We start from the raw sequence: 15016 nt of genomic DNA, 5'->3' as shown, positions 1-15016 counted from the left end.
GCCGTTATAGAACGCATGCTCATAGGACGGCTATCAGGATACTAGGCAACCGGCCATGCCAAGTTTGCGGCTGCGCAGCTGCTAGCTTCTCTGTGCATTACGTGACAGGTTGGATTGCGCAGGCGCAGTAGGGAAGTGTAGGCCGTAGTTGCGCAGTTGTGAGGAGGAGGTCTGCCGTCGGGTTATTTTGGCAGGGCTGTGTGAGCTTGTCGGTCACTCTGGGTTTTTGAGCGCTTGGGAGCTCTTGTATGGAGAGGCGGACATGGCTCCATTTCCGGACGAGGTGGACTTGTTCACTGGACCACACTGGCGGATGAAGCAGCTGGTGGGGAGGTATTGCGAGAAGGTAAATTCTGTAGGATGATGGCGGCTTGGGATTATGGGAAACTGAAAGATTCTCACTACATCCCCCAGCATCCCATGGCAACCCTCTGAGCCAGTCTGAGAACCCCATGCTATTAGGGATATTGATCCAGTCCTGGCTTTGTTAAAAGCCCAATTCTTCATTCCTTTAGATGGGAATATAGACACATACCTGCACTGTATGTATAGCATAGGTATTGTACAGCACCCCCCGGGTTATACTTCATACGCTGGTACTATCGCCCTACTGATACAGAGCAGCGCTGCCATTTGTAGTTCAGCAACAGCAGGGAACTTTAGTGCAGGCAGTGGGCTGAGGGCAGATTTGTTATACATTATACACGGGTAGGGACAGGGGTTCTTCTCTGGGATTCCCAGCATCACATGGGGAAGGGAAAGGCAGATAAAAGCCCCCAGGGTACATCAGGGTACTGTTATATAAAGTCTGACCTGGTCAAGTAGACCAATCAGATGTCAGCCAGCCCATCAATTAGTTGCTATGGGATACTAGACTGAAAGCCAGCTTTGCTTAACCTTTATAATGTTGATATTTTGAGTGTATGCAAAAGGATTGTCAGTGCTGTAGCCTTCCAGCTTCTTGTTGAATTGCAACTCTCCCCATCCCGAGTCAGCTGATCGCTCCAGCTGGAAGTTCTGCAGGTTCTGTGGGGGCCCAGCCCTTGCGCGTATCCTGGCACCCCCTCTCTGTTATTACTGACCCTGGTTATGAATATTTGTCTTCATAGTGGTTGGACTGCAGCTGCCATTATGCCTTGGAGTCTTGAACATTTTTAAACTGGGCCAGTTCTTCATGAAATAAATGCCCAATGCTCTAATAACATCACTTACACAAGTGTTTTCTGGCTTCTCTCCCATTCTGTAGATGCCTGAGCTTTGTGCCATCACTCTAACCCTACAGAATGTCTGCATTGGCAGAGTTTGTACAGATGTATAAAGAGCCCTATACCCATTAGGGCAGGGATTCTCAACCTGAGGGTCGGGACCTGAATGTGGGTCCCCTTAATCCCTTTATTATAGACTATATGGAGGTGCATATTCCATCATTTTCATTTGAAAGGGAATCCATTGTAACATTGTATCACCTTGTGTCTCAACCCTTTCTCCTTGTAGAGTGTAAGCTCTTTTGGGCAGGGCTCTCTTCACCTCTTGTATCGGTTATTGATTGCTTTATATGTTACTCTGTATGTCCAATGTATGAAACCCACTTATTGAACAGCGCTGCGGAATATGTTGGCACTTTATAAATAAATGTTAATAATAATAATAATAGTTGTATGAAGAGCCTATGAGAGTGTGGTATGATTGGCATTCCTGTTGCAAGAGTTTGGCAGCTGGACACAAACATCAGGAGGCCAAATCTCAGGGGTGCTGCTATCAGTGTTGTCCCTTACGGGCAGTGTCACCCAAAAAGGCATACTGTCTGCAGTTGGGTGGGGGTGGTTTTATTGTTCAAGATGGCCTTGGGAAGGGTTATACATTGACCGTTCTCTCCCTCCCACCCCCTACTAGAAGAGCTAGTACTGAATTACAGCAATGCACACAGGGTGAATTAGTTCTACCTCTGGAGCCATACACTGGCCATGCCCCAAATTGCCCTGTGAACCATCCCTTTAAGTGAGATGGATGCCCGGGATGATGAGGAAGCGGCTTACCTTCCATTCCCTGAGCTGCTTCAGGATAGGCTTGGGCTGTGTAAGGTAGAAATGTAAGCCAATCCCCATATTTTCTGTCCTGTCATGCTTATGGGTCACTTTCCCATTTCAACATGAAATTTGCTGATTCATAGGTGAGGTGATTAGTGGCGGACGGATGTCAGAGCTTGTGAGGTCTCTTGGCAGTAGCCGGAGGCAGCGTGTGAGTTACAGGAGCATTTTGTTCCTATGCCGGCATTTAGACAACATTTAGGCTGAGTGCTTCTGGCCGAGCTGCTCTGTGTGCACTGACAGGCAGGTTCCAATCCTGACCGTGTGCAGAGGGGGGCTGAATCTGGATTTTCTTTTGTTAGTTTGCATGAAGCATTTATTATCCTGCCAAGCAGCTTGCTATTCTTTTTTTAATTGCACTAATCTTTACAGTAACGACATGGGTTTTAAAACCCATTGCTGGTGTTAGGCTTAAAATATTTTTATATTGGTGAGATTGAGATTATAGAGCGCTGTGTGTGTGAGGCAAGACTGTGTAACACGTAAGTAATGCACACTTAGCCTTGGAGTCACACACATTTCCATTGGTTTGTGTAAGAGTGAAATTGCACATATATACCCTGATTTGGTCAGGCAGTTTGCCCATTTTTGACCACCCTCCCTGACCTTTTGGGTATGTGTTGGGGTTTGGTTTCAACAGACCATTCTGTGACCAAGTTGGATGTGGGTTGTGAGTCCAGCGGGGCAATGTGATGTGCTGACGCAGCTGGTTGGTTGGAGCTTGGTGCGTTTCCTGCTGCTCCTGTCGTTCTGCCTGTTGGCTCCTAGGGTTGGCAGGACAAGTGGGGCTGGATTGCCTACAGTCATCAGGTTGGCAAGTAGGTGTTCCTTGGGTAACATGTTGGGCTCAGGGGAAAGATAGGCAGGAGTGTGGTGTGTGTAGAGTTAACTTTCTGACCTATATACAGGGGCACGCCGTAGGGACCAAACATGCTCTGTATCAGGCTGTAACAGTGCTGAGAATGGGGAGACAAGCTGGGACACTTATGAAGCATACTGTAACAGGACTATTTGGAAAAAAAAATATTTAAATGCTATTTATGACGTGTTCTGCGCTTGTTATGCCCCTAAATCTGCGTCTTTATAGGCCAGTTAGCAGAACTTTAGATTTCTACTTAGTTGCATTGTGTCACCCAGTCAGCTGCTATATTGGTATAGTTACAAAGTATTGTTACTCAGTACCTATATGGGTATAGCTGCATAGTATTGTTACTCTGTACCTATATGGGAAGGGCTGCATAGTATTGTTACTCAGTACCTATATGGGTATAGCTGCATAGTATTGTTACTCAGTACCTATATGGGTATAGCTGCATAGTATTGTTACTCAGTACTTATATGGGTATAGCTGCATAGTATTGTTACTCAGTACCTATATGGGTATAGCTGCATAGTATTGTTACTCTGTACCTATATGGGTATAGCTGCATAGTATTGTTACTCAGTACCTATATGGGTATAGCTGCATAGTATTGTTACTCTGTACCTATATGGGAAGGGCTGCATAGTATTGTTGCTCAGTACCTATATGGGAATAGCTGCATAGTATTGTTACTCAGTACCTATATGGGTATAGCTGCATAGTATTGTTACTCAGTACCTATGGGAAGGGCTGCATAGTATTGTTACTCAGTACCTATATGGGTATAGCTGCATAGTATTGTTAATCATTACCTATATGGGTATAGCTGCATAGTATTGTTACTCTGTACCTATATGGGTATAGCTACATAGTATTGTTACTCTGTACCTATATGGGTATAGCTGCATAGTATTGTTACTCTGTACCTATATGGAAAGGGCTGCATAGTAGTGTTACTCTGTACCTATATGGAAAGGGCTGCATAGTAGTGTTACTCTGTACCTATATGGGCATGGCTGCATAGGATTGTTACTCTGTACCTATATGGGTATGGCTGCATAGGATTGTTACTCTGTACCTATATGGGTATGGCTGCATAGGATTGTCACTCTGTACCTATATGGAAAGGGCTGCATAGGATTGTCACTCTGTACCTATATGGAAAGGGCTGCATAGAATTGTTACTCTGTACCTATAGGGAAAGGGCTGCATAGAATTGTTACTCTGTACCTATAGGGAAAGGGCTGCATAGGATTGTTACTCTGTACCTATATGGAAAGGGCTGCATAGGATTGTTACTCTGTACCTATATGGAAAGGGCTGCATAGGATTGTTACTCTGTACCTATATGGAAAGGGCTGCATAGGATTGTTACTCTGTACCTATATGGAAAGGGCTGCATAGGATTGTTACTCTGTACCTATATGGAAAGGGCTGCATAGGATTGTTACTCTGTACCTATATGGAAAGGGCTGCATAGGATTGTTACTCTGTACCTATATGGAAAGGGCTGCATAGGATTGTTACTCTGTACCTATAGGGCAAGGGCTGCATAGGATTGTTACTCTGTACCTATAGGGCAAGGGCTGCATAGGATTGTTACTCTGTACCTATATGGAAAGGGCTGCATAGGATTGTTACTCTGTACCTATATGGAAAGGGCTGCATAGGATTGTTACTCTGTACCTATAGGGCAAGGGCTGCATAGCATTGGTATTATGCCTTATTTTATGTTTCAGGCTGCCATAATCCTATTTCTGCTAATTTTTATTTATCTCTTGCCACAGCTCTCCAATACCAATTTCTCCTCCAACACTGACTTCTTGGCTTTACTGCAGTCGCTCTATGAAACCTTTAAGGAGTTTAAAATGCATGAACAGATTGAAAATGAGTACATCATTGGCCTTCTCCAGCAGCGCAGCCAGACGGTCTTCAACGTGCACTCTGACAACAAGCTGTCCGAAATGCTTGTGCTCTTTGAGAAGGGAATGAAAAATGTAAAGGTAACATTTCCTTACTAGTTATAGTGCAGGTTCCCATAGAATAAGAGTAGCATGTCCAAGCGTTAAACGGGTCTAATTGTATAACTTGGGCCTTATGTGCTTGGTTCTTCTACTTTATTAGAGTTTAGGATATATCCTACACCAGGGATCCTCAGCCATTTCACCTGTGAGCAACATTCAAATATAGAAAAAAGTTTAATGGGGTTGCCCAGTAACCATGTGATTATTTGGTGGGTCAGTGGGGGCTGGCAGACTACAGGAGGCGCTGTTTGGCAGTACACTTGCCTCTAAATCAGAGATTCCAAAATGATCACCAGGGGTGATCCCTGAGGGGTTGGTGGGCAGTGTGTTGCTCCTGAGCCGCTGGTTGGGATCACTGCCCTAGGCTGTATGTTTTGTTTACATTCAATTTGTAAAATACCATCTGCCTGATTTGTGCATTTGGCAACTCATTGTGAACTTGGAATTAAGTAAAAGACATGGTTTTATATGTTTTCTTGTAAAATGAGATCATCTCTTTTAAATCACAACATATGTTTCATTACTAATTAAATATTCTACCTCATCCCTTTAAAACTGGACCCGCTGATCAGGGTCCTGGCTCACTGACCCCCCCCCCCCCCCCCCCAATGTGCCATACCCCGTATATTTACATTATGCAATGTGAATAGTCATTTGTTCAGAAGGGCATGGCTATATAGAAAACCAGTGCAGTCAACCATGTATGTATATGTATGTATGCATATCTTTATTTATAAAGCGCTACTAGAATGCATTATTATACAGTTGCTGCTGAACTGATGGGCACTGTGGCATTGGGGGATCCATTCCGTGCTCTGTATTGCAACCAAAGTAGGACTTATAGCAACACAGAGCAGAATGAGCACGGGGTGTTCCTTAGCTGCAGAAAGGATTACATGCTACTGGGGATATCTTCTGAGGTGTGACCAAAGCATAAGGTACAGGTATGGGATCCTTTATCTGGAAACCCATTATCCAGAAAACTCTGACTTATGAGAATACACTCTCCCATAGATTTCATTTCAATAAAATAATTTACATTTTTAAAAATGATTTCCCTTTTCTCTGTATTAAGACCTGTACTTGATCCCAACTAATCCTTATAGGAGGCAGAACAATCTTATTGGGTTTATTGTTTTTTTTAATAAGGATTAAGATCCCTTATCTGGAAAACCCAAGGTCCCAGTCATTCTGGGAGGCACAACTAGAGGGCACAAGGCCAAGGAGGCTGCATTTTCTTTCAAATAATAATATCCCAGACACAAGTTCAGTGTAGCCTTTGTTATTTGGTATAATATGAGAGTTGGTCAAGGGGCTGAATACTTTTGCAAGGCACTGATTATACAACTTCAGATGCTGAATATTGTATATTGACTTACAAGTGTTTTCTTATTTGCAGAATGAGTACGAGCAGCTCAATTATGCTCAGCAGCTAAAGGAGAGGCTGGAAGCTTTTACCAGTGATTTCCTACCTCACATGAAAGAAGAAGAGGAGGTGAGTAAAAGTTGTTTGGCTTCATTTTACATAAACCCCCCATTTACTTGCAGTGATAATATCATACAAATACGAGGTTGTCTCTGCACTGGATTTTTATAGGTTTTTCAGCCAATGTTGATGGAATATTTCACTTACGATGAGTTGAAGGACATTAAAAAGAAAGTGATTGCACAGCACTGCTCCCAGAAAGACACCGCAGAACTCCTCAGAGGTTTCAGTCTCTGGAATAAGGCTGAAGAGCTGCAGAAAGTGTTCAAGTATTCAGTAGACGAGAAAATAGAACGAGGTAAGTGACAGCGATTAACATTTCTATTTATATCAATGTAGGCTCCACGGCCATATGCCACGTGCCATTATTTATGCTTTAGTCTAATATCTAGTAATACAGTACAGTACAGTACAGTGTGTAAGGGGCAGCAGTTAGCATTGGGTTCAATATGCAGTGTGTCCCCTAAACTGGTTAGCAAAGGCAGGTTCATTGGCCCATAGTGTGTGTGTGAATGTGATAGGGACTTAGATTGTAAGCTCCAATGGGGCAGGGCCTGATGGGAATTATGTTATATCTGTTATAAGTGCTGTGGAAAATATCGATACTAATATGGAATACAAAATAATACTTTCAGTATACATGTATGGGAGCAGTTATCTGAATGAGGGGCTCTTCCGTAATTTGGATCTCCATACTTTGTCTACTAAACAATATTGAAACATTAAATAAACCCAATAGAATTGTTTTGCCTCCAATAAGGATTAATTATATCTTAGTTGGGATCAAGTACAGGTACTGTTTTATTATTACAGAGAAAAGGGAATCATTTAACCATTAAATAAACCCAATAGGGCTGTTCTGCCCCCAATAAGGGGTAATTATATCTTATTTGGGATCAAGTACAGTTACTGTTTTATTATTACAGAGAAAAGGGAATCATTTAACCATTAAATAAACCAAATAGGATTGTTCTGCCCCCAATAAGGGGTAATTATATCTTAGTTGGGATCAAGTACAAGGTTCTGTTTTATAAGAGGAAAAGGAACAACTTCTAAAAATTTGAATTCATTAATATGGAGTCTATGGGAGATGTCCTTCCCATAATTCAGAGCTTTTTGGATAACTGGTTTCCAGATAACAGATCCCATACCTGTAATATATTTGAAGAAACCATCAGTCCCAGGAACCTTTCCACATTCATCTCCAGCGCTTGTTACTTTTTCAGACTCAAAGAATCGGAAGAGTTCTGCATCCATCTGTAACCTTCCTCCGGAGGTAATGCTGAACATTTTTAGTTACCTTAACCCGCAGGATCTGTGTCGCTGTAGTCAAGTGAACACTAAATGGGCCCAGCTGGCCAGAACTGGATCACTTTGGAGACATCTGTATCCAGTTCTCTGGGCTAGAGGTGAGTTTCTTTGTTTTTTTTTTAGTTACTTGAACCTGCTTAACAGAGTCTCTGAACCTTGAAGCCACTTAGCACAGCACTGCCCAATCCTTTTGCTTTGTTAATTAGCAGAAGGGTTCCTTTTCATGATCTTTACCTTTTTATCCTTATTCTATTTAATTTAGCTTTTCAATGGGTATTGCTAAATTTTGGAGTGTATTGTGTAATACCCTTTTAATGAGGTTGGATAACAGATTTAACATCTTCCGCTATTAAGGTATGTACCAACGCCAGCAGAAGCAAGTTACAATTGTCTCTCCAGCTGTTTCTTTGTGAGATGCCACTGTTGTACATCACTGTGTTCTTAGTTACGGTCTCTTTGGGGGACTTGTCTGTGTAACTGTAGGTTCACTCACTAAAACCTAATCTAACATGTATAGGCTTCCCAATGTGTACAGTTTTATTTCCTTTATGACAATGTTTAAGATTTATCTGGGCAGTAATATAGGTATGGTATTGGTCATTTTCTGCAGTTCACAGAAAAGAGCTTACGCATATACATATAATATATTTTTTACTTTTAATATCCAGTTTATATAGTTTTTTTTGACCCACTAAGAGCGAGCAATGAATTTTAATACCATTCTTTATTTGCATCTTTTCATTCTTTTTTTTTAATCTATATTATATTGTTGCTTTAACAATGTTTTTAATCATCTTTTATCTTTCCTTTCATTCTGTTTATTGGTAATAGGGCCAGGCATAGCATGGACATAACTGTGTATGATGTCTACCTCCCATTTGACTGAGCATTGATAGCTGTATTGTTTAAATTGTATTTAACTACTGTTTCTTGAATAGGGGATTGGTATAGTGGACCACCTACCCATCTTGACAATGAACCCGATGAAGATTGGATATCGAGAAGAAAAGATGAAAGTCGTGCTTACCAGGAGTGGGATGAAGATGCAGATATTGATGAATCTGGTAAGATTGTGTTTCTAGAATTGGCGTTTACAAAGAATGTTGGTGTTTAGGATAGACTGACATTTGAAAAACTTTTTTTTTTTTTTACCAGAGGAAACCGGAGAGGATGATCCTTCCATAAGTGTGGCTCAGCGAGAAAAAGAATTGCTAAACAGTTTGGTTCATTATATACTTCCGTACATCGGCCATTCTGTGAAAACGCTGGTGCTTGCTTATAGTTCTGCTACTAGCAACAAAGTGGTGAGTAGGTTATATAATTAATCTAGTTGTTTGCGTTGGGAATGAAAATCAGCAGTTGTCTAAGCTTTTAATTCTTTTTTTTGCCCCCTCTGATAGATTCGTCAGATACTTGAATACTGCCCAAACATGGAACATCTGGACCTTACGCAGACTGACATATCTGACTCTGCATTTAATGGGTTAGTTTGAATGAATAAAAGACACATGAATATATAGTTAATATTAATGTTTATATGGCTTTTAAAACGAGCCCTGAATGTAAAATGCACAGAAGCTCACCTCTAGCTGACAGTTCAGTTGTATTCTCCTAAATAAGAAGTATTACAGGTATCGGACCCCTTATCCGGAAACCCATTATCCAGAAAGCTCCGAATTACGGAAAGCCCGTCTCCCATAGACTCCATTATAATCAAATAATTCAGAATTGTAAAACTGATTCCCTTTTTCTATGTAGAAATAAAACGGTACCTTGGAATTGATCCCAACTAAGATATAATTACCCCTTATTGGGGCAAAACAATCCTATTGAGTTTAAATAATGTTTTATTGATTTTTTAGTACACTTAAGGTGTTGAGATCCAAATTACGGAAAGACCCCTTATCCTGTACATGTAAAAAAAAATAAGATGAGTTCTTTTCTTTTTCTCCTTTTCCAGGTGGTGTTTTGGTGCTTGTCAAACTCTGCGCCATATTGACTTGTCAGGCTGTGAGAAAATCACTGACTCGGCCTTAGAGAAGTTGTCAGTGGCCCTCGGAATGCCATTAGCTCACAAGAAACGTTTGCTCAAGTGTTACAGGAACAACAGGACTGTTAAGGACATTAGAAATCAGATGCGATGCGGCAGTTTGGCACAGATTACTGGGGAAAGTGGAATATATTCTGATTACTCATCTTCCCAGATTTGGATTCTAAACTCAGGAAATCTGGGCGATATTGAAGACGCAGCCGACTGGAAGTTCAGAACGACTGATGGACTTGGTGTTTTAGAAATGACCCCCAATCTGACTTGTTTTAGTAATGGTTGCTGCAGCAGGGCCGTACCCGGGAGGTGGACTAATGTTATTCGGCAGGAGCATTGCAAAGCTGCTCCTCTAAACTATTGTGGCCACACGTTATGTGGAAATACACTAAGGACTATACAGGCACTCCCAGGGTCCAACATTGGAACAAAGACTCTGCAGTCAGAGATTAGGGACATTTGCCCTGGGAGTGCAAAATTAGATCAGCAAGTGGCTCGTGTCCTGCAGTTTCTGAGCCTTTCAGGATGCCATCAGATCACAGACCATGGGCTAAGGTGGGTTTCCTTTATTACTTAAAAGAAGAACACAGAATATCATGTTTTATTGCAATGCTAGTGGATTATATGTTCCTGTGCCGGTTTTACTGCAGTACTTATATATATATATATATATATATATATATATATATATATATATATATATATATATATATATATATATAATGAATTGGCCTGCAGTATAGGCTGCTATTAATAGATATAGATATAATAGATATAGGCATAAGGCTAACAGTGTGTCCGAGCATTCTAATTAGGATATTGGCTTATATGTGAACTGTTTTTTTCCTGATGTCATAAACATGAAAAGTAGCTCCTTTGTTTTCATGTGCCCCCCTTTATTCCCTAGGGGAGGTTTAATTCTGTTTCTGCAGGAGCTTCACATGGGCATTGCTGTAAAGCAAAAAAAAACTATAGTTCTGTAACAAACATGTAAATGCAGTTTTGTGGCAGGCAGAAAGCGTTTTACTCAGTTTCCAGAACAATTGCTGCACTATATACGGAGACACAGTTTGGCACCCAGGTCTAAAGGTGCCCACACGTGGTGATTTGCGATCTTTTGTACGACCGAAAGATCATTCAATCAGCCACTAACCGGTCAGGGCTGAAACAGGCAGATAAGGAGGTAGAAACAATAGGATTTCTACCTCCTTCTGCCGATTCAGCCCTGAAGGCAGATTTTGGTCAGGCGCCTTCTATGGCGCCCGATCAAAATCTTTTAACCTGGCCGATCGGCGAGTCGACCAATATCAGCAGGTTCCTGCGATATCGGTCGACTCGCCAACTTGCCATACACACACCGAATATCGTACCAAACAAGGTTTTGTACAATATTATCAGTGCGTGTATGGCCAGCTTAATTCCACTACCTTCTTTCTACTTCTTATGATTTATTGTGCTGTTCTTTTCTCCTCTCCCGTAGTTTTTTTCTATTCATTCCCTTATTCTCTGCTTAACCTCCCCAGTAACATTCTCTCTCTGCCTTTCACCTGCTGCACCCAGTCCAGATTTTTTTTTTTACACAATTCCCTCTATGATGTATCCATAAATGTCAGCTATAATCTCCTGATCACCTATTCCCTCCCTGGCCCTTTTTTTTTCCCCCTTCTTTCATTGCTTGTCACTTTGCTCCTCTATTACTCTTTTGCTTTTCCTTTGCTTGAATGCATTTCACTTTTGCCCACCTTTCCATATTTGCCCCTAACGTAATGCACTATTTAATTGTCAATTCTTTTTACAAATAACACATCTGTTGCTTTATAAACAATTCATGGATAGTTTTTTAAGCCATAAGAATGGCAGGACCCATACACTCTGAAATATATTGCAGTGAATGGATATTTGTACTGCCAAAGCCAGGAGGCTGTTCCATTATACGCTCCGTATAAATGTTCTGAAATTGGTGCAGTAGAGAATGTTGAAAGGTAAAAGTGTGGGGACAGCAAGGAGCTCAGTGCCAATATACTGATCACAGAATTCTTATGTTACTTTCAGCAGGCAGGGGCTATATCTTTGCTTATAATATAAATGTTTAGATTTTAGCAGTAATATGAATAAAAGGGTTAGTGGCTTTAGAGGTGCCAATACCCAACAGTGTATATATAGTGTATATATATTGCTCTTTTATATTTAAAAATGAGAAGAAACTTTGCTGTGAATATTACCTGTAAGAAGATGGATGTGATGTTTTACTTCAATTTGTTTTCTTAAAGGGTACTGACCATAGGAGGAGGATTACCCAACCTGGAACATCTCAATCTGTCTGGATGTCTTAATGTGACTGGATCAGGGTTACAGGATTTGGTATCCGCGTGCCCATCCCTTAATGATGAGCATTTCTACTACTGTGACAACATTAGTGGTAAAGTGGATTTGGAAATAATGCATTTTTCAGATGTTACTGACACAATAGAAAAGAGAATATGTAAGGATGATGGCACACAGGGTGCTTTTCTGTCAGGGATAACTTCAGAGGTACAATCAGACTTTATGGTGGGAAAAGAACATCACATTAGCCCTGATTAGTAGGACAATGTGGCTGTGAGCGGGCAGCAGTTGGTGGAATGTTGCCTGAGGGCAGGGGCAGTCGGGGCAAATCAAGGCAGATTGTCATGCAGGCGATTAAGAGAATTTTTGACACCTGTCCCCTGAGGCAGTCTGTCCCTTATTCTCTCCCCTGTATCACAGCCATTGTTACTAATTTATTTTATTTCATTATAATTACTCCATCCCTTATATATTTACTCTCTCCCCCCCACTCACCACTGAGTCACTATACCAAGGCTAGTGCTGGGCGGTATGACCAAAAATTTATATCACGGTATTTTTCAAAATTATATCGGTATCACGGTATTTGACGGTATTTTTTTTTCCCCATGCATGATTAGGTGACCACCCCAAACACCCGCCACCCGCACCCCCCCGCCACCCCCCCCATCCGCACGCACCCCCCCCACCCCCCATCCGCACGCACCCCCCCATCCGCACGAACCCCCCCATCCGCACGCACCCCCCCCACCCCAAACACCCCCCCATCTGCACACCCCACCCCAAACACCCCCCCATCCGCACACACCCCCCCACCCCACCCCACCCCACCCCACCCCAAACACCCCCCCATCCCCTTCACATAAATATAACCCCCCACCCCACCCCATCCCCCCCCAAACACAACCCCATCCCCTTCACATAAGTATAACCCACCCCCCCACCCCCACCCCAAACACCCCCCCATCCCCTTCACATAAATATAACCCCCCACCCCCACCCCCCCCCCCCCCCCCAAACACAACCCCATCCCCTTCACATAAAATATAATTACTGGCCAGGCACCCCCCGACAGCTCACATTGGTATCCGACTCTGAATGCGTCCTAGCGATGGCGCTTTTGTAGAGTGTGCGCGCTGACGTCACGTGCGCGCTGACGTCACGTGCGCACCCGGAAGTATTCAGCACACCGGTATGTAGAAAATTCATATCGGTTTCAAAAAAAAAACCGGTGATCGGTTTTTACCGGTATACCGCCCAGCACTAACCAAGGCTTTATTATATTCACTTTTAGTCCTCCATTAATGCACCTGACATTTGTATGGCACTTGGTGGGATTCAGACAATAGAGTGCCCTTGGTCTCATTGCTTTTGTTTTGGTGCAGGTCCCCATGCTGCCACAGCCAGCGGATGCCAGAACCTGCAGTGCGGATTCCGGGCGTGCTGCCGCTCCGGGGAATGACCTGTTGCTTGTTCCACTTCTCATCTGAGCAGCTCTCCCTTTATGCACTTTACCGGTTTCTCTCTCCTTTGTGTTGCTCTCTCGGAGTTCCTGTGGAATCTCTCCCCCCGAGTATCGCTCTTCAGAAAGCGCCCAGAATAGTAACAGTTCTTGCTTAATAAAAATAAATGTCATAATCTAAAATCTCCTCAGTCATCTCTAAGCCTTGAATTTGGTAGAACCATTCTCCTAAATCGAGGCATGCATATTAATATTGTTTCAGGTCTGCACCTGATCGGCATGGACTCCGCAAATAATATTTGAAAACACTAGCAACAGGGCCCATAACATATTAAAGGGGCAGTGCCCACCTTTTTCAACATTGTCCATAACAGGCCCTATTCACTGAAACATACTTACTGCCTGTTTTGATTAAGACACTTGTGGTTTTTGTCATTTGTAGCTCTAAACAGGGCATAATATAAGAATTAAAGCCACATTCTGCTTCCTGATCCCAAAGAGCAACGCAAGACAAAGCAGCAGCCCAAAGAGAAGCCTCTGTATAATGAGCTGCTCTTTATCTAAAGAGCTAATTGGCTGTTGCAGGGCGAAGGGTTTATTTATACACGGGCTTCACAGTGGGCAACTGGTTGTTTGCCTTTGCTCTGTGGGATCAGGAAGTAGAATGTGGCTTAAGGTTCATTTTTAAATGTTGCCCTGTTTAGTGCCAGAAATAACAAACCATAAATATTTCATAATAGGCAAAAGTATATTCAGCATTAGTTAATACCAGCTGAGGGGCAGTGCCTATAAGATGTAGTATTGCTACTTCCATGGTGTGTATAATAGTATAATGTGCATTGCACAGATTGGGATCCAGTTCTTCTCTAGGTGGGGGGAATGCGTTTGGTGATCATTAGATTTTTCCTAATTATCACTCCTGTTTCTGTCATTACCTATTAGTACATGTGATTAAATTCTGCATGGCCAAACTTCTCTATTATTCTCCTTTCTTATTAACATAGTGAATGCCATGAGTATTTCCCTGTAGCCCCTTAAAAGCCTTTGGTTCTGATATTTGCACTTCTTACATTCCCAGTAAGGCTAAGGGACAGCCCAAAGGGGGAGTTCCTCCACAGACGAGGCTTTCCTTGCAGCAATCCTCCTGTTGGTCTGGATCAAAATCAGCCTCTAAACAGAGACATGACCACTTGTCCCTACCATGGCTTGCTCAGCCCAGTAAGAGACATTTCCCATAGGCACGTTAGGCTTGGAAGAAAACTGTGAGCCCATGGTGGTTGCTAAGGATCATTTCAGAAGGATACAGAGGTCTATTACTATCACCCTCAGGCAACACAGCAAGAGAGTACTAAGGCAAACCACCAAGGAATTCTCTCTAGGTGATGGCTGCTCTGTACACCTCATGATGGATAACA

At 42.4% G+C, this 15016-nt stretch overlaps 1 protein-coding gene across 2 annotated transcripts; it reads left to right on the top strand.

Annotated features, from left to right (window-relative positions):
• Nucleotides 1–72: 72 nt before the first annotated feature.
• fbxl5 (F-box and leucine-rich repeat protein 5) lies at nt 73–14576 on the top strand. Of its 2 annotated transcripts, none has more exons than XM_012960653.3 (11): nt 73–346; nt 4737–4952; nt 6373–6468; nt 6571–6757; nt 7686–7868; nt 8709–8834; nt 8926–9074; nt 9171–9253; nt 9731–10369; nt 12085–12233; nt 13525–14576. In XM_012960653.3, exons 1-11 carry the CDS (start codon nt 263–265, stop codon nt 13599–13601), a joined length of 1989 nt encoding a protein of 662 aa, XP_012816107.1. In that variant the 5' UTR covers nt 73–262; the 3' UTR covers nt 13602–14576. The 2 variants fall into 2 exon arrangements, with proteins under 2 accessions (XP_012816107.1, NP_001011072.1); NM_001011072.1 differs by having other exon boundaries at nt 166–346; nt 4737–4946; nt 13525–13784.
• The last annotated feature ends 440 nt before the right edge of the window (nt 14577–15016 follow it).

The sequence above is a fragment of the Xenopus tropicalis genome, chromosome 1 (genome assembly GCF_000004195.4).
Source record: "Xenopus tropicalis strain Nigerian chromosome 1, UCB_Xtro_10.0, whole genome shotgun sequence".
NCBI lineage: Eukaryota > Metazoa > Chordata > Amphibia > Anura > Pipidae > Xenopus > Xenopus tropicalis.
The sequence above is the reverse complement of the archived record's forward strand: the minus strand, read 5'-3'. Positions and strand labels throughout refer to the sequence as shown.

Excerpts from the sequence above, each read along its gene's own strand:
- fbxl5 (XM_012960653.3), top strand. The coding sequence starts at position 263 with ATGGCTCCATTTCCGGACGAGGTGGACTTGTTCACTGGACCACACTGG. Across the intron at positions 8,835-8,925 it reads TGCAGATATTGATGAATCTG|AGGAAACCGGAGAGGATGAT; the intron begins GTAAGATTGTGT and ends TTTTTTTACCAG. Across the intron at positions 12,234-13,524 it reads CTACTGTGACAACATTAGTG|GTCCCCATGCTGCCACAGCC; the intron begins GTAAAGTGGATT and ends GTTTTGGTGCAG.